This window comes from Papio anubis, chromosome 16, assembly GCF_008728515.1.
Source record: "Papio anubis isolate 15944 chromosome 16, Panubis1.0, whole genome shotgun sequence".
Taxonomy (NCBI): Eukaryota; Metazoa; Chordata; class Mammalia; order Primates; family Cercopithecidae; genus Papio; species Papio anubis.
In genome coordinates this window covers 64,123,398-64,143,486 of record NC_044991.1, presented here as the reverse complement: position 1 = coordinate 64,143,486, position 20,089 = coordinate 64,123,398, and the positions used below count along the sequence as shown (strand labels likewise).

At 45.1% G+C, this 20,089-nt stretch overlaps 1 protein-coding gene across 3 annotated transcripts in view; it reads left to right on the top strand.

Moving 5' to 3' along the window:
- Window positions 1–535: 535 nt before the first annotated feature.
- Window positions 536–20,089, top strand: part of SAMHD1 (SAM and HD domain containing deoxynucleoside triphosphate triphosphohydrolase 1) — a 58,413-nt gene continuing 38,859 nt past the window's right edge. For 2 of the 3 annotated variants that reach the window (XM_021944145.1, XM_021944146.1), the window contains exons 1-5: window positions 536–997; window positions 5,748–5,814; window positions 11,852–11,924; window positions 17,092–17,252; window positions 18,597–18,712. In XM_021944145.1, the coding sequence (XP_021799837.1) occupies window positions 790–997; window positions 5,748–5,814; window positions 11,852–11,924; window positions 17,092–17,252; window positions 18,597–18,712 (625 nt within the window). In that variant the 5' untranslated portion in view covers window positions 536–789. 3 annotated transcript variants of the gene reach the window in all.

The window sequence follows — 20,089 nt, the reverse complement described above, 5'->3', positions numbered from 1 at the left end:
AGCCCTGCCGCAGAGGGGTTAAATGATAGGAAAATGCCTGCCATTTTCACATGCTGTTACAACCAGGCAGTAAAAGTCCTCAGAAGTTAAATTTTAAGTAATCAGACTGGCCACTTCCCTTCCCCTGGGAATGCAGTTGGGATGGAGGGCTCTGTCTCCAGCTGGAAAGAAATCCTAAGTCCCCTCCTGTGTGGACACCAGACAACAGGTATCCCAGGGCCCTCTCGTTGCCCAGCAATACTGTGGAATGAAGACACCCTCAAGTCACATTTGAAATCATTCCGGGTTCTTCCAGTTCAGCACCTTGGCTGTTTTTCTCTTCACTGGGAAGGTCCTGGCAGCCTAACGGCCTTTTAGGTTTCTTTTAAGTTTGGAGCATCTGAAACCCGGCTAAGGTGCGGCGGGTAGTGTACCTCATTCGAAGAATACCCCCAATTCACCAGACGAGCCCCTAATTGTGGGTGCGGGGCCGGGCGCTCTTTCGTCCCCCCTTCCAACAGCACTACCCTCAGTTCTGCTTCTAGCCACGCCCTTTCGCGTTCACGTCCAGCGTCCCGGCAGGATTGATTGAGGACGACTGGACTGCCATTACGCCTGCGCAAGGAGCCCAAGGCTAGAGACGCTAGGCTGCCCTGCCCGAAGGGCTCAACTGTCAGTGAGCCTGCGCAGGAGGCTAATAGGCTGCCAATACTGCTTGGACTCCCCGCCAGGGCCCTGCTGTCAGTGCGCCTGCGCGCGGGCCAGGCGCCGAGGTTCTTGACTTTGCTGTGCTGGACGCCGGGTGTAGCCATGCAGCAAGCCGACTCCGACCAGCCCTCCAAGCGGCCCCGTTTCGATGACAGCCCAAGAACCCCCTCAAGCACCCCTTCCGCAGAGGCAGACTGGTCCCCGGGCCTGGAACTCCATCTCGACTACAAGACATGGGGTCCGGAGCAGGTGTGCTTCTTCCTCAGGCGCGGTGGCTTTGGAGAGCCGGCGCTGCTGAAGAACATCCGAGGTAGCGGCTCCGGAGGGGCTGAGGGGCGAGGGGCGGCGACCTGGGGCACGGGCCAGGCGCCCTAAGGGAGGGGGCCCCACGAGAGGACCCAGGCCGGGGAGCGAGCCCTGCGGCGGGAGGCGCCCGGGAGGGCGGACCTGCGCTGGGGGCGCGGAGGGAGGGAAGACCCGAGGCGGGGAAGGGAGCCCTGCGGCGGGGGTTCCCAGGAGGGCCTGCGGCATGGGGCGCCCGGGACTGACTCCCCGAGGCTGAGGAAGAAGACATGGGGTCGCCTGGGGTAGGCGATCCGTAGGATGGGAGCAGGCTGCCAGGATTGAGGACCTGGGAGGGGCAGTAATAGATTGGGATCTCACTCTGGTGGGTTTCTTCACTAACTTGCCACCCCGGCGCCGGACAGGCGAGACTCGGGTCCCTCTTTTTTTTTAGTTAGAAGGAGATTTTTCCCCAGACCTTGGTGGGCGGCTTGCTGTCATCCAGGCTCGCGGGACCCCTCCGCGCTAACCGCAGCTCCTTGAACACTTGCCACATCAGAGGATGTTCTGGGGCTTTTAGGTTTCTGTTTCCTCCCTGAATTGAGGCTTTTCCTGAAGAGGAAGGAACTGGCTTGGTTAATCTCTGAATTCCCGTCACCTTCCTTGGCATCCCAGTAGCGCCCGATGGGCGTGTGTTGACTGCACTTGCAGAACATAGTAAGGATCGTGTTTTGCTCTTTAAAAGCAGGTTCCCCTCCAAAATCTGAACCCTGGAGTTGTTCAGTTAACCCCTTAATTCCCAGCATGCCACAATTTGGCCACATCACCTGGAGAAGTGTTTAGGTTGAGTTTTAAGCACATTTTACTGATTCGTGTCCAAGCATCCATCCTTGTGAAGTCTGCTCAACTTTTTAAGGTGGGTGTGAGATTTGACTCCTGCCTTATATCCTCTAGGTGTTCAATAGGAAGGTGGTTCTTTGGTGGTTGGGATTTGCAAATTTAGTAAATTTTTGCATTTGTTAGGTGGAGCCCTGTTTGGCTAGGTTGGAAACTGGGGTAGGAGGAACATTAGTGGTTCAGGACCCAAAGATAGCTTGAATGGGTATGGGAAATTGCATTTCTCCTTTTTTCTTTTTTTTCCCCCTTTTGCCCTTTCGTTTCCCTTCACTGCTGGGATGGATTATTGCTTTATTTTCTTTGACTAGCAACAAGTGGAGTGAAGTAGTTCCAAATTTTCTGTCTCAGAATGTGGTTGGCTCTCTGTTTCAGTGGTCTGTAGATTAACTTGTTACCCTCCAGAATGATGTGTGTTCTCTTGAACCCACAACCCAGTGCTATCAAAGACACTATGTGTTTTCATTTGGTAAAAACTGACCAACTGTTCCCAATTGCTCATGTCTTACCTTCTGCTTTGTCTTGACCAAACTTTATTCGGACTTCTGTCTTCCCTTATGAGCCCCTCAACTCTTGCTTACCCCCAGATCTGAGCAGGCAGGCCCTAAAGCAGTGCAATATGCGTCCCTCTGGTCAGTTTCTTTTGAGAACTGACTGACCACAGTAGGATGCTGTCCTGTTGGGCTACACTGCTCATTTTCCCTTGCTCATCCAGGTTCCCTTCCAAAGATTCTGCTTACTTCTGCTTGCCCATCCTTTACCATTATAAAAGAAGACCATTTTTCTCTTAGATTCTTTTTTTTTTTTTTTTTTTGAGACGGAGTCTTGCTCTGTTGCCAGGCTGGAGTGCAGTGGCGTCATCTGGGCCCAGTGCAACCTCTAACTGCCTGGTTCAAGCGATTCTCCTGCCTCAGCCTCCCAAGTAGCTGGGATTACAGGCATGCACCACCATGCCCAGCTAATTTTTTTTGTATTTTTAGTAGAGATGGGGTTTCACCATGTTGCCCAGGATGGTCTCCATCTCCTGACCTCCTGATCCGCCTGCCTCAGCCTCCCAAAGTGCCGGGATTACAGGCGTGAGCCACTGCACCTGGCCTGTTTTTTTTTTTTGTTTTTTTTTTTTTTTAATTAGAGACAGGGTTTTGCCATGTTGGCCTGGCTGGTCTCAAACTCTTGGCCTCAAGTGATCATCCGCCTGCCTCGGCCTCCCAAAGTGATGGGATTACAAGTGTGTGCCACTGCGCCCAGCCTCCGTTTGATGCTTGGGCCTCTGATTCTTTTTTTAAGTTTCTTTTCTTTTTTTTTTTTTCTGAGACGGAGTCTTGCTCTGTCACCCAGGCTAGAGTGCATTGGCACAATCTTGGCTCACTGCAACCTCTGCTTCCTGGGTTCAAGGCAGTTCTCCTGCCTCAGTCTCCCGAATAGCTGGGTTTACAGGTGCACGCCACCACACTCAACTAATTTTGTAATTTTAGTAGAGATAGGGTTTCACCATGTTGGCCAGGCTGGTCTTGAACTCCTGACCTCAAGTGATCCATCCACCTCTGCCTCCCAAAGTGCTGGGATTACAGGCTTGAGCCACCGCACTCGGCCTTTTTTTTTTTTTTTTAGACAGTCTCGCTCTATAGCCGGGCTGGAATGCAGTGGCGTGATCTCGGCTCACTGCAATCTCTGCCTCCTGGGTTCAAGCAATTCTTCTGCCTCAATCTCCTGAATAATTGGGACTACATGTGCCCACCACCATGCCCGGCTAATTTTTGTATTTTTAGTGGAAATGGGGTTTCACCATGTTGGCCAGGATGGTCTTAATCTCTTGACTGGATGATCCACCTGCCTTGGTCTCCCAAAGTGCTGGGATTACAGGTGTGAGCCACTGCGCCCGACCAGAAATATTTCGTCTTTTTTTTTTTTTTTTTTTTTTTTGAGACGGAGTCTCGCTCTGTCCCCCTGGCGGGACTGCAGTGGGGCGATCTTGGCTCACTGCAAGCTCCGCCTCCCGGGATCATGCCATTCTCTTGCCTCAGCCTCCTAAGTAGCTGGGACTACAGGCGCCCGCCACCGCGCCCAGCTAATTTTTTGTATTTTTAGTAGAGACGGGGTTTCACCGTGGTCTCGATCTCCTGACCTTGTGATCCGCCCGCCTCGGCCTCCCAAAGTGCTGGGATTACAGGCGTGAGCCACCGCGCCCGGCCCCGTCTTTCTTTCTAATAGTTTCCCTTGGCTGGGAGTGGTGGCTCACACCTGTAATCCTAGCACTTTGGGAGGCCGAGGCAGGCAGATCACCTGAGATCAGGAATTCAAGCCCAGCCTGGCCAACATGGTGAAACCCCGTCTCTACTAAAAATACATAATTTAGCCGGGCATGGTGGTATGTGCCTGTAGTCCCAGCTACTTGGGAAGCTGAGGCAGGAGAATCACTTGAACCCAGGAGGGGGAGGTTGCAGTGAGCCAAGATCGCACCACTGCACTCCAGCCTGGACAACAGAGTGAGACTCCATCTCAAAAAAAAAAAAGTCTCTCTTTATCTAAGTCCAATTTTTTTTTTTTTTTTTTTTTGACAAGCCAAGCACAAGGTACAGTGTCCCTTTTCTCATTATGGAATACAGCCTCACAAGAAGTCTGAAATAAGTTGCTATACTCAACACATTTTACCAATGACGTATGCGAGGTCCAAAGATGTAAAGTAACTTTTCAAAGATCACACCACTACAAAAAAGAGCTAGATTTTTTTTTTTTTTTTTTTGAGACGGAGTCTCGCTCTGTCGCCCGGGCTGGAGTGCAGTGGCCGGATCTCAGCTCACTGCAAGCTCCGCCTCCCGGGTTCACGCCATTCTCCTGCCTCAGCCTCCCAAGTAGCTGGGACTACAGGCGCCCGCCACCTCGCCCAAGAGCTAGATTTTTTAAGGTTAGGTCTTTGGACTCCAGAACTCATATGATCTATACCTTAACAAGCGTTCTCATCAAAAACCACTGGAGGCCTGGCCCAGTAGCTCACACTTATAATCTCAGCACTTTGGGAGGCCAATGTGGGAAGATCACTTGAGCCCAGGAGTTCAAGACCAGCCTGGGCAACATCAGGAGACCTCAACTTTACAAAAAATATAATAAATAAAAAATTAGCTAGGTGCAGTGGTACACACCTGTGGTCCCAGCTACTCAGGAGGCTGAGGCAGGAGGATCGCTTGAGCCCAGGAGGTCAAGGCTGCAGTGAGCTGTGATTGCACCACTGCACTCCAACCTGGGCAACAAAGCAAAACCCTGTCTCAATGAAAATAAAATAAAAGAAAATAGCCCAGAGTTCTGGAATTTGAGGTCAGGAAAGATTAGAATTAATTGTATAGAAAGAGAAAGGAAAAAACCCAACTATACACACACATACACACATAGAGAGAGAGAGAGAGGGGATAGGACTCTCTCAAATCATGGAGTATTGAGTGCTTTCCCAGGAGGTTTGAGAAAAATCAACACTTTAAGCACTCTTGAATCCGTGGTTTTAACTTGTTAATTCTAAGAACAATAGACTTACATTTCCTTCCCTCCCCAACTCAAACCTTTCCTGTTTAAAAGGAAACTGCTGACCTGACAAAACCCCAACAGGTAGTCAGGTTTCACTTTCCTTTTTGCAACTGGTTTTTCTTGGAACTAATTTACACAAATAATTTTGAAATTTTCACGTGATTTATCAAAAAATGCTTCTTGGTTTAGTTATTTAATTAAAATTAAGTCTTTACAAGTAGCAGATCAAAAAAGTGGTACTTGGCACAGTCCATTGCCTGTAGTGGGTACTCTATTATGTGGATCTGGGTAAATGTTGGTGGATCCAAATTGAAAGAAAATGAAAAGCATATGTTGTATACATTGAATTTGTCTTTTTTCTTCCATAGAAAACAAAATCACAGGCGCATTACTGCCCTGTCTTGATGAGTCTCATTTTGAAAATCTTGGAGTAAGGTAAGAATGAAGAAATAAATTCACATTATAACCAAACACACTTTATCCATCTTTCAGGGACAACGCCCAAAATCTCTGATATAAACTGTCCTCATTTTAAATCTATGAAGTGCTTTAAAACAGCAGAATCCCTTGCCTGCTGGTTTTGTTTGTTCGTTTGTTTTTTTGAGACAGTCTCTTGTTCACCCAGGCTGGAGTATCTCGGCTCACTACAACCTCCGCCTCTTGGCTTCAAGTTATTCTCCTGCCTCAGCCTCCTGAGTAGCTAGGATTACAGGTGCCCACCACCATGCCCCACTAATTTTTTGTTGTTGTTGTTTGTTTTTGTTTTTGTTTTTGTTTTTTGAGATGGAGTCTTGCTCTGTCGCCCAGGCTGGAGTGCAGTGGCGTGATCTTGGCTCACTGCAAGCTCTGCCCCCCGGGTTCACGCCATTCTCCTGCCTCAGCCTCCCGAGTAGCTGGGACTACAGGCGCCCACCACCACGCCTGGCTAATTTTTTGTGTTTTTAGTAGAGACAGGGTTTCACCATGTTAGCCAGAATGGTCTCTATCTCCTGACCTCGTGATCCGCCTGCCTCGGCCTCCCAAAGTGCTGGGATTACCATGCTAGGCTGCCCCACTAATTTTTGTACTTTTAGTAGAGATGGGGTTTCACCATGTTGGCCAGACTTGTCTTGAACTCCTGGCCTCAAGTGATCCACCCTCCTCTGCCTCCCAAAGTGCTGGGATTACAGGTGTGAGCCACCGCACCTGGCCACCTGCTGTTTGTTTTCGCTGTGCAAATCCTATGTTTGCTATTACTGTTTATTCCTATTTTAGTTTATTTTTAATTTTATTTATTTATTTATTTTTTGAGACAGAGTCTCACTCTGTCACCCAGATTGGAGTGCAATGGTGTGATCTCAGCTCACTGAACCCCCCGGATTCAAACCATTCTCTTGCCTCAGCTTCCTGAGTAGCTGGGATTACAGGCACACACCACCATGCCTGGCTAAGTTTTGTATTTTTAGTAAAGACGGGGTTTCACCATGTTGGCCAGGCTGGTCTCAAACTCCTGACCTCAGGTGATCTGCCCGCCTTGGCCTCCCAAAGTGCTGGGATTACAGGTGTAAGCCACCTTGTCCGGCCTTATTCCTATTTCAAATAATTTTGCAGACAAACCTTCATCAAGTTTGTAATGACCAACTTTTTACTCTTAAGTTCAGAATAATTGAATTATACACACTGGGAAATACATAAGAACCAACAGGGAAAAAATGTTAGTAAGAAAATCAAGGCTACATCCCTATCTTGAGCATATTTCTAGGTTTTCCTAAAGATTGAAATATGCCCTCGTATTAGATTAAAAGACTCTATGCGAAACAGGCACTTTTTAGTTGTATAATTTGGGAGAAGTCATTTAACCCTTCAATTTCTGTACCTGTAAAATGGATAGCAATAACGAGATGATGTACATAAAGTGATGAAGCATATGATTAACCCTTAGTAAATTTTATAGATAGTGATAAAGCAAGACCCCATCTCTACAGAAAATTAAAAAATTAGCCGGGCACTGTGCATGCACCTGTAGTCCCACCTACTCAGGAGGCTGAAGCAGGAAGATCCCTTGAGCCCAGGAGTTCAAGGTTGTAGTGATCTATGATAAGCTCCTGGACTCCAGCCTGAGCAGCAGAATAAGACCCTATCTCAGACAGGTAGGTAGATAGGTAGGTAGGTAGGTAGGTAGAGAGATAGATACATACATACATACATACATACATACATAGTTCCATGGATCCATCTCTGTGTATGGCTGTAGGTTCTAGTGTCTAGATTAGAGTGGGGCTCCTTTAAAGATCTCAGTTGAGGATCTGGTGTTTAAATACTTCTTTTTTTTTTTTTTTTTTGAGACGGAGTTTCGCTCTTGTTGCCCAGGCTGGAGTGCAATGGTACAATATCGGCTCACCGTAACCTCCACCTCCCAGGTTCAAGCGATTCTCTTGCCTCAGCCTCCCAAGTAGCTGGGATTACAGGCATGTGCCACCACGCCCAGTTAATTTTGTATTTTTAGTAGAGACGGTGTTTCTCTATGTTGGTCAGGCTGGTCTCGAACTCCTGACCTCGGGTGATCCATCCACCTCTGCCTCCCAAAAGTTCTGGGATTACAGATGTGAGCCACTGCGCCAGCCTTAAATACTTCTTAAAATGAAAATTTTGTTTCTATTAGAGAATTGGCCTTCTCTTCTGAAATTTTACTTAGTTACATGTTGTTTGTGGTAACAGTAACCAAAGAATAAAAACAAAGGATTATACTGAATTACTTCCTGCACTGTTGCTTAGTAATTGATAACAGAAGTAGATCGTGAAGCAAGATCACTGCAGAACACTTAACTGACTTCCAGTAAATATCCTTTGGATCAGAATCTCCAGGGACCTCAACTTGGCTCGCTTTTTTTTTTTTTTTTTTTTTTGAGACGAAGTCTCTTTCTGTTGCCCAGGCTGGAGTTCGAGTTCAGTAGTGCAATCTCGGCTCATTGCAACCTCCGCCTCCTGGGTTCAAGCGATTCTCCTGACTCAGCCTCCTAAGTAACTGGGACTACTGGCGTGTGCCACCACACTCAGCTAATTTTTTGTATGTTTAGTAGAGATGGGGTTTCACCGTGTTAGCCAGGATGGTCTCAATCTCCCGACCTTGTGATCTGCCCGCCTCGGCCTCCCAAAGTTTGTTTTTTTTGTTTTGTTTTGTTTTATTTTGAGATGGAGTCTTGCTCTGTCACTCAGGCTGGAGTGCAGTGGCGTGATCTTGGCTCACTGCACCCTCCACCTCCCAGGTTCAAGTGATTCTACCACCTCAGCCTCGCAAGTAGCTGGGACTACAGGTGTGCACCACCATGCCCGGCTAATTTTCGTATTTTTAGTAGAGACAGGGTTTCACTATGTTGGCCAGGGTGGTCTTGAACTCCTGACCTTGTGATCCGCCCACCTCAGCCTCCCAAAGTGCTGGGATTAAGGGCGTGAGTCACTGTGCCTGGCATGCCTCTTTCGTAACCACATTTCAGCTCTCTCAGTCCTCTCAAAGCCCCCCTTATTACTTATTTCTTGTGTATAATAGTTGCTTACTATTGGGCCTGAATGGAATTTGTTCCAATACAGTCTTTCTTTTCAAGGGAGCCATGTGTGTCTTTGTGGACCCAAGTGCTATTGATTCATTCAGTGAATATTTTTGGAAAGCTATGTACTAGACATTCTTCCATGAACTTGGGGCACATGAGTGAACAAAACAGACAAAATTCTAGAAGGAACACTATATTGCACGTCTCTGTGCCCTACCTCATAACTCAAATTCTGTAGGACTCCTTAGAGCTGTATTGTTCTGTATCGTAACAACTAGCTTCATGTTTAAATTAATTAGAAGTAAATTAAATAAAAAATTCCTCAGTTACACTAGTCATATTTCAAGTACTCAGTAGTCACCATGGCTAGCGGCTACTGTGTTGGACAGAGCAGATATAGAACATTTCCATCATCGCAGAAAGTTCTACTGGACAGTGCTGCCTTACAGGTTGCCAGTGGGATTAGCCCTACCCACCGCTCCATCCAGTTGCTCACAGTTAATACCAATGCAATTGACTGGTTAATGGACCTTTGTACTATTTTTATCTAATTTCCTACTTTACCCTCCCTAGACCCCCCAATCCCTGTGCCCAGAGTTCACACCCCAAGATTAATTACTTGCAAACTCTTATCCTGGACCCTGCTTTCTAGGGAGAATCCAGCTTAGACAAGCACTCCTAGTAACCTGTCAATTTTATGAACAACCATTGATTTATAAAGGTTTTTTTAAGAAGTAAGAAACAGGCCAGGCGTGGTGGCTCAGGCCTGTAATCCCAGCACTTTGGGAGGCCAAGGCGGGCAGATCACAAGGTCAGGAGATCGAGACCATCCTGGCTAACACAGTGAAACCCTGTCTCTACTAAAAATACAAAAACAAAAAAAAATTAGCTGGGCGTGGTGACAGGCGGCTGTAGTCCCACCTACTCGGAGGCTGAGGTGGGAGAATGGCGTGAACCCGGGAGGTGGAGCTTGCAGTGAGCCAAAATTGTGTCACTGCACTCCAGCCTGGGTGACAGAGTAAGACTCCATTTCAAAAAAAAAAGAGAGGTAAGAAACATTGTCACATTAAATATACATGTCAGTTGTAAGAAGCATTAAATTTCAGAAATGTTGGAACACAGGAATAAAATTATTTTGTAGTCTAAATATCCTGGCCCAAGACTTCTTTAAATGTTTATTTAACGCCATGTCCTTTGCTAAACAAAACAAAACAACCCCCTGGTTTTGGGTGGTTATTTCTATATACTCTAATTAGTGATTTTGGTTTTGTTTTGTTTTGTTTTTGAGACAGAGTTTTGCTCTTGTTGCCCAGGCTGGGGTGCAATGGCGCGATCTCGGCTTACCGCAACCTCTGCCTCCTGGGTTCAAGCAATTCTCCTGCCTCAGCCTCCCGAGTAGCTGGGATTATAGGCACGCGCCACCACCACGCCTGGCTAATTTTGTATTTTCAGTAGAGATGGGATTTCTCCATGTTGGTCAGGCTTGTCTCGAACTCCCGACCTCAGGTGATCCGCCCACCTTGGTGTCCCAAAGTGCTGGGATTACAGGTGTAAGCCACTGTGCTGTGCCTGGCTGATTTTTGGGTTTTAAGTGATGAATACTGAGTGTCAGTTTAGGAAAACAGTAGGTGGCCATGGGGTTAGTTTAGGTTTGATACTTCATGCTGTGACTCTGGTTATGCTCAACTATGTGACTCCCCTTAACCTGAGTCCACCTATAAGTACTTCTGAAAGCCTAGCTTTGCACTGTGCTTGTTATGTCAAACTGATGAGGAGGATAGGGGAATGGGAAAACACAAAATATGCTGCTTTTTAATTTATCAGTTGTAATGATGCTTCTGTGTATCCCAAGAAATCATTCTTAAGTGTTCTTATTACCGTGGGTCTCAGGGTACACCAATAGAGGCCAGTGTAGAGCCTCTGACTCCCAGTCTGTGTATGACTTATAGAAAGATACTTTTTTTCAATCTGCTTAGCTAGTAGATCAGTAAACCCTTCGCCTGCACTCTCTGTTGACACCCAGCCAGCAGGGAGGAGGATATGCTGAGTCCAACTAGTAATTGTAGATGAAGCAGGATGATGAATCACAGGACTTTGAGCTGTTCAAATTTAATTCCCATTATGTATTTTCTTGAAACTGGAGCATTAATGAGGGATTACTGACAATGGAAAATGAATATAAATAAAGTTAAGGCCTTCATATGTATTTCATTCATGCTTGAGTCATACCTGGTACTCATAAATCAATCCAGGATTATGAGGGTAGATGTTGACTTCAGTCTGGTTAAAATGAAGTACAGCATGAGCATTGAGTAGACATGAAGCAGATATGGACTTTTTCTTTTTCTTTTTTTTTTTTTTTTTTTGAGACAGAGTCTTGCTCTGCCGCCCAGGCTCGAGTACAGTGGCCGGATCTCAGCTCACTGCAAGCTCCGCCTCCCGGGTTTACGACATTCTCCTGCCTCAGCCTCCTGAGTAGCTGGGACTACAGGCGCCCGCCACTTTGCCCGGCTAGTTTTGTTTTGTTTTGTTTTGTTTGTTTTTTTAGTAGAGACGGGGTTTCACCGTGTTAGCCAGGATGGTCTCGATCTCCTGACCTCGTGATCCGCCCGTCTCGGCCTCCCAAAGTGCTGGCATTACAGGCTTGAGCCACCGCGCCCGGCCAAGATGTGGACTTTTTCAAGTCGTAAGTTTATCAAGAGAGAAGAGGGTCAAGGACAGAAGCCTGGGGGAGGCCTGCATTGATTCAGCAGGAGAGTTCCCTATCTTAGCAGCAAAGGAAGGAGACAGTTTCTAGGAGGAGTATGTTTGAATTATTGATTATTCCTTCCAATCTAACTTCAATGTTACTGTAGGTTATCTAAAGTTGATTATGTCTACTATATACTGCAGGGATTATTATTAAGCAAATAATGATAGACTTGCTTATCCTGTTGTAATTTTAGTTCCTTGGGGGAGAGGAAGAAGCTGCTTAGTTATATCCAGCGATTGGGTCAAATCCACGTTGATACAATGAAGGTAAGAGGATCTGAGTTTGTTATGTTTTTTGAATGTAAAGTGATATAACTCAATTATGTAAAATTCATTTTGAAGAGAATAGGAGGAAATCTGCTTATCAGTGATGGAACTGCGAGTAGTAGATCTTTTCTTTTCTTTTTTTTTTTGAGATGGAGTCTCACTCTGTTGCCCATTCTGGAGTGCAGTGGCGCAATCTCGGCTCACTGCAAGCTCCGCCTCCCGGGTTCACGCCATTCTCCTGCTTCAGCCTCCCGAGTAGCTGGGACTACAAGCTCCCGCCACCATGCCCAGCTAATTTTTTGTATTTTTAGTAGAGATGGGGTTTCACTGTGTTAGCCAGGATGGTCTCGATCTCCTGACCTCCTGATCCACCCGCCTTGGCCTCCCAAAGTTCTGGGATTACAGGCGTGAGCCACCGCGCCTGGCGAGTAGTGGATCTTTTCTAAACTTTCTGCACTTTCTAAAATGAGCACAGAGTATTTAAATCAGAAGAAGAACTAAAATATGTTAAGCATACAGAAAAGCATAAGTAGACCACTACCCAACTTGTCCAATCTTCATATTTTGCCTAATTTGCTTCAAGTCTGTTATTTTTAGAGCAAAATATTAGAAATTATTGAAGACCTCCTTTGTACATTCTTTTTTATTTTTTATTTTTATTTTTATTTTTTAATGAAATTGGGTCTTGCTCTGTCATCCAGGCTGGAGTACAGTGGCGCAATCTCAGCTCACTCCAACCTCCGTCTCCCTGGCTCAAGTGATCCTTCCATCTCAGCCACCCCAGTAGCTTGAACTATGGGTGCACGCCACCACACCTGGCTAATTTTTGTATTTTTTTTTTTTTTTTGATACGGAGTCTGCTCTGTTGCCCAGGCTGGAGTGCAGTGGCACGATCTTATAGAGCAGGATCTGAAATAACTCAAATACATACGTTAATTTTGCTTTTGCAAGTTACATGTTGGCCAGGCTGACCTCAAACTCCTGACCTCATGATCTGCCTGCCTTGGCCTTCCAAAGTGTTGGGATTACAGGCATGAGCCACTGTGCCCGGCCAATAATATATTTTTGAAGTAATATTTAAGGCAGTCAGTGGTTTCAATTGCCCACTTTTATTCTTTTTTCTATTTTTCTTTAAAAAGAAAAATAGTTTTTTTCTTTTTGTTGACCAGGCATGGTGGCTCACACAGTAATCCCAGCACTTTGGGAGGCTAAGGTGGGTGGATCACTTGAGCCCCTAAGTTCAAGACCAGCCTGGGCAACATGGTGAAACTCCATCTACAAACAATAGAAAAATTAGCTGGGTGTGGTGGTGCACACCTGTATTCCCAGCTACTTGGGAGGCTGATTTAGGAAAATCACCTGAACCCACGGAGGTCGAGGCTTCAGTGAGCCGTGATCACACCACTGTACTCCAGCCTGGGCAACAGAGTGAGACCCTGTCTCAAAAAAAAAAAACCACCAACATTGTTTAACCTCATTTATAAATTATAAATGATAGTTGTTGGAAACAGATTTTCAAACTACCGAATCACTGCCTAGTAATGAAATCAATACCTTAAATGAATTTAACTTCATCAGCAGTGCAGTTCAGCAAAGAATTCACCTAGTTTGCTACTCAGTTGCAGCCCTCGAGGATTTCTTCCCTAATCTGATACCTACCTAACTTGATACTTAAAACATAAATAGCTTTATTGAGATATAATTCACAAGTTGTATGATTCACTCATTTTTAGTGTGCAAGACAGTGCTTTTTAGAAAGTTCACAGTGTTGTTCAATCATACACAATTTTATTTGAGTTGTAAGTGTTTTTTACATGTTCTGGATGTAAATCCTTATGGGAGATATGATACACAAATAATTTTTCCTAGTCTGTGGGTTGTCTTTTTACTTTTTTGGTGGTGGTCTTTGGATCATAAAAGTTTTAAGTTTTTATGTAATCCAATTTATATTTTTTTGTTCATTTGTGTCTTGTACTTCTAGTGTCATATTTAAGAAGCCATTGCCGAACCCAAGGTCACCATGGTTTGTTCTTGTCACAGTGTTCTTTATGCTAAATTTAGTTCAGTTGGCCTCTGAAGCTTAGATTGTGTAATGGTGAAGAGGGAGTGCAGTGTTTGACATAATGAGGACTAATTTTTTAAATGTATCAATGAATCTTTTTTTTTTTTTGAGACAGAGTCTTGCTCTGTTGCCCAAGCTGGAGTGCAGTGGCACAATCTCAGCTCACTGCAACCTTCGCCTCCCAGGTTCAAGTGATTTTCCTGCCTCAGCCTCCTGAGTAGCTGGGATAACAGGCGCCCACCATCACTCCTGGCTAATTTTTGTATTTTTAGTAGAGATGGGATTTTGTCATGTTGGTCAGGCTGGTCGCGAACTCCTGACCTCAGGTAATCCAAAGTGCTGGCATTACAGGCGTGAGCCACCATGCCCTGCCAGAAACCCTATCTCTACCAAAAAAAGAAAAATTAGGCAGGCATGGTATAGTTCCAGCTACTTGGGAAGCTGAGGTGGGAGGATCGCTTGAACTTGGGAGGCAGAGGTTGCAGTGAGCCATGATTGTACCACTGTACTCCAGCCTATGTGATAGAGCTAGACTCTGTCTCGAAAAAAACAAAAACAAAAACAAGACAGTTATTACAACCTGAAAAATTTACAGTGAAGGCTTTTAGGTCCTTAAATGGTTTAAAAGTAGATTTTAGCCACGCGCTGTGACTCGTGCCTATAATTCCAGCACTTTGGGAGGCTGAGGCGGGCGGATCATGAGGTCAGGAGTTCGAGACCAGTTTGGCCAATATGGTGAAACCCCGTCTCAACTAAAAATACAAAAAAAAAATTAGCTGGGCATGGTGGTGCACGCCGGTAGTCCCAGCTACTTAGGAGGCTGAGGCAGGAGAATCGCTTGAACCCAGGAGGCGGAGGTTGCAGTGAGCCAAGACTGCACCACTGAACTCCAGCCTAGGTGACAGAGTGAGACTCTGTCTCAAAAATAAAGAAATAGCTGGGTGCTGTGGTCTCTATCTCCTAACATTGTGATCCATTCACCTCGGCCTCCCAAAGTGCTGGGATTACAGACATGAGCCACCATGCCTGGCCATATTTGTATATCTAAACTTAGAAAAGGCAGTCAAACTATGGTAAAAATTATTATTATTTTTTTTGTAAACCCTTTAGGAGGCCAAAGGTGCAATGATTGCTTGAGGCCAGGAGTTGGAGACCAGCCTGGGCAATATAGCAAGACCTTGTCTCCACAAAGAATAAAAATAAATTAGCTAGGCATGGTGGTACATGCCTGCAGTCCCAGCTATTTGGGAGGCTGAGGCGGGAGGATCCCTTGGGCCTCGGAGTTTGAGGCTACAGTAAGCTATGGTTGTGCCTGTGAATAGCCAACGCACTGCAGCCTGGTGAGAAAACGAGACCCTGTCTCTAACAAAAACAACACACACACACAAATACATCGTTCAGCTGTACAAAATTATTTTCTTTCTTTTTATCTTCTTTTTTTGAGACACAGTTTCTCTCTGTCGCCCAGGCTGAAGTGTTGTGGCACAATAGTAGGTTACTGCAGCCTTGATGCCCTGGGACTCAAGGGATCTTCCTACCTCAGCCTCTAGAGTACCTGGGACTACAGATGTGTGCCACTGCATTTTTTTTTTTTTTTTTTTTTTTGAGATGGAGTCTCGCTCTGTCGTCCATTCTGGAGTGCAGTGGCACAATCTCGGCTCACTGCGAGCTCTGCCTCCCAGGTTCACTCCATTCTCCTGCCTCAGCCTCCCGAGTAGCTGGAACCACAGGCTCCCGCCACCACGCCTGGCTAATTTCTTTGTATTTTTAGTAGAGACGGGGTTTCACCGTGTTAACCAGGATGGTCTTGATCTCCTGACCTCGTGATCCGCCCGCCTCGGCCTCCCAAAGTGCTGGGATTACAGGCTTGAGCCACCGCGCCCGGCCCTTTTGTTTTTTTTTTAAGAGATGAGGTCTCACTATGTTGCCCAGACTAGTCTCAAACTCTTGGCCTCCCAAAGTGCTGGAATTACAGATGTGAGCCCCTGCACTCCGACCTGCATGATTTCTTATCTATATGGTAGAAGAATTTCCATCTTTCTTTCTTTCCCTCACCTCCCTTCTTTCCTTTCTGTTTTAATGATGAGTACTGTATAGACACATTTAGAAAAAAAAAATTGGGCCGGATTACAAGCCTGTAATCCCAGCACTTTGGGAGGCCGAGACGGGCGGATCACGAGGTCAGGAGATCAAGACCATCCTGGCTAACCCGGTGAAACCCCGTCTCTAGTAAAAAAATACAAAAAAATAGCCGGACGAGGTGGCGAGCGTCTGTAGTCCCAGCTACTCCGGAGGCTGAGGCAGGAGAATGGTGTAAACCCGGGAGGCGGAGCTTGCAGTGAGCCGAGATCCAGCCACTGCACTCCAGTCTCGGCGACAGAGCGAGACTCCGTCTCAAAAAAAAAAAAAAAAAAAAATTTAGGCTGGGTGCTGTGGCTCACGCCTGTAATCCCAACACTTTGGGAGGCCAAGGTGGGCGGATCACTTTAGGTCAGGAGTTTGAGGTCAGCCTGGCCAACACAGAGAAACCCTGTCTCTACTCAAAATACAAAAATTAGCTGAGTGTGGTGGCACACCCCAGTAGTCCCAGCTACTCGGGAGGCTGAGGCAGGAGAATAACTTGAACTTGGGAGGCAGAGGTTGCAGTGAGCCGAGATTGTGCCACTGCACTCCAGCCTGGGTGACACAGTGAGACTCCGTGTCAAAAAAAAAAAAAAATTTAGACATAATACCTATAGTGATATGGCTTACATGATGTGAATGAATGTGTTTAAATCGAAATGAATATGTATATTTAACTTGAATACAAGACAAAATTATTAAAGACTAATTGTCATATACATAATTAAAAAATCAAAATCCTTATTTTTCTGTTATTCGCATCCATTAAGAAGAAGTAAAATATACTCAGATCCAATATACTTTGATGTGTCTGATAGTGATACCTAAATAAGGTAATGATGTTAACATCTTGTCATTTTCCTTAGTATTTTTACTTGAAAAATCAAATAGCTTTGACTTTGCACTATAATTAGGAATGGCTGCACACAAATTTCAGGTGGACTTACATGTTATTACTCATATTAATTAAACATAATTTTCCAGGTTATTAATGATCCTATCCATGGCCACATTGAGCTCCACCCTCTCCTCGTCCGAATCATTGACACACCTCAATTTCAACGTCTTCGATACATCAAACAGCTGGGAGGTGGTTACTATGTTTTTCCAGGAGCTTCACACAATCGATTTGAGCATAGTCTAGGGTAAGAAGGGAATGGGGTGGGGAACTTGCAGTTTTTAGGTATTTCCTCTGTCTCATGAAATAGTTATCTTAGGCTAGGCATGGTGGCACACACCACCACTCCCGGCTAATTTTGTATTTTTAGTGGAGATAGAGTTTCATCATGTTGGCCAGGCCGGTCTCGAACTCCCGACCTCAGGTGATCCGCCTGCCTCAGCCTCCCAAAGTGTTGAGATTACAGGCATGAGCCACCACGCCTGACCCTCTTCTTTCTGTTTATGTATTTGACTACTCTAGGTACCTCATCTTAATGAAATCATACAATATTTGTCTTTTTGTCACTGGCATATTTCACTTAGCATAATTTCCTCAAAGTTCATCCATGTTGTAGCATGTGTCAGTATTTCCTTCTTTTTTATTAGTTTTTTAATTAATTAATTTTTTATTTCTTTCCTTTTTAAGGTTGAATAATATTTATCATATGTATACACCACATTTTGTTTATTCATTTGTTGATGGATACCTGTTGCTTTTACCTCTTGGCTATTTTGAGTAGTGCTGCTATGAACATGTTGGTACAAATATATTTTCTTTCTTTTTTTGGGGGGGGGGTGCGGTACGGAGTCTTGCTCTGTTGCCCAGGCTGGAGTGCAATGGTGCGATCTCGGCTCACTGCAACCTGTGCCTCCTGGGTTCAAACAATTCTCCTGCCTCACCCTCCCAAGTAGCTGAAATTACAGGTACCTGCCATGACGCTCAGCTAATTTTTGTATTTTTTAGTAGTGATAGGGCTTCAACATGTTGGCCAGGCTGGTCTCAAACCCCTGACCTCAAGTGATCTGCCCGCCTCAGCCTCCCAAAGTGCTGGTATTACAGGCGTGAGCCACCGAGCCCAGCCAATCTTTCCAAGACCCTGCTTTGTTATTGTGGGTGTATACCCAGAAGTGAAATTGCTAAATCACTGTGGTAATTCCATTTTTAATTTTTGTGGAGCACCCATACTGAGTTCCATGGCAACTACACCATAATACATCCCCACTAACAGTGCACAGGGTTCCAATTTCTCCACATCATGTCCAACACTTGTTATTTTCTGGTTTTCTTTTTTTAACAGTAGCTATCCTAAGGGGTGTGAAGTGGTATCTCACTGTGGTTTTGATTTGCATTCCTCTAATGATTGGTGATACTGAGCCAGAGGTCCTGCTTTTGGGATTCCGTTTGTGTGTGTACCTGCCTCGTTCTGAAATAGACTGTTGAGTAAAGTTGCCCTGAAGATACGTTAGAATATTTGAGGAAGTTCTTGAGGACCAGAACCATCACTCCTCTTGCAAACGGAAGAGTGACTTTTTGTGTTTTTGCTCTGCAGGGTGGGGTATCTAGCAGGATGTCTAGTTCGCGCCCTGGGTGAAAAACAACCAGAGCTGCAGATAAGTGAACGAGATATTCTCTGTGTTCAGATTGCTGGACTTTGTCATGATCTCGGTAAGCCGTACAAAGAGACAAAGTTGTTATGTAAAATCATAACATATGTTACCTCTCTTTGACATTAAAAAATCAGATCAACCAAGAGAATATGGAAGTTGTATTTTAATTCTTCAGTTGACATTAGTATAAATGTACTGTTGCTTCTTCCTAGAATGATTCATAAGTAGAAAACATTGCTATTTTATATTCTTGGCATCTTTCAGTGAATTTCTCATGTTAGACATCTTTGCTAAAAGTGTTTTTTTGTTTGTTTGTTTTGTTTTGTTTTGAGATGGAGTCTTGCTCTGTTGCCCAGGCTGGAGTGTAACGGCTCATTATCGGTTCACTGTAACCTCTGCTTCCTGGTTTCAAGCAATTCTCGTGCTTCAGCCTCCCGAGTAGCTGGGATTACAGGCATGCACCATCATATCCAGCTAATTTTTGTATTTTTAGCAGAGACAGAGTTTCACCATGTTGGCCAGGCTGGTCTCGAACTCCTGAACTCAGGTGATCCACCAGCCTCAGCCTCCCAAATCCCAAAGCGCTGGGATTACAGGCAGGAGCCACCGTGCCCGGCCATCATCTTTATTACAGGTTATATGAAAGGGCGTTTTGATAATGAGTTTTTCTTACTACTGTTTTTAGGATGGTGTGTGAATTTTACTTTTCTTTTATCCTCCTTTTTAAATAAAATCACCATTTTTCCTACAGTTATTTGGTCAAATCCATTTTTTTTTCATATTTATAATCTCTAATCTGCCCAAGTGGATTAACTTGGGCCACTTTAATCCAAGCAAAAGAGTATCATCCTTTTCCTGTGACAGAGAGAAAGGGGACTGTCCCATTTATTTATTTATTTATTTATTTATTTATTTATTTATTTATTTGAGTCTTGCTCTGTCACACAGACTGGAGTGCAGTTGGCACAATCTCGGCTCACTGCAATCTCACCTCCTGGATTCAAGTGACTCTCCTGCCTCAGCTTCCCAAGTAGCGCCTGGCTCATTTTTTTGTATTTTTAGTAGAGATGTAGTTTCATCATGTTGTTGAAACTGGTCTCGAACTCCTGATCTCAAGTAATTCACCTCCTTCGGCCTCCCAAAGTGTTGGGAATACAGGCATGAGTCACCACGTTGGGCCGGGACTGTCCCTTTTAAATCATGGGGGTTTTTACCTCTATCCTTATAGTTTATTCCTACTTATTCAGGGACCCTGAGAGTTTGTGTGTACCCTCAGGGCAGGGGAAGGGAGGTGCCCCTGTTTAGATAGCTAGATACTTAAAGCGAGTAGGCTCTCTTTTTATGTCCCCCTGGAAACTTCCAAAGAACCAATACCAGCCCCTAAATGATAAATTTGATAGATTCTTGGTATTTTGAGAGAGAATCATTGGGAAAC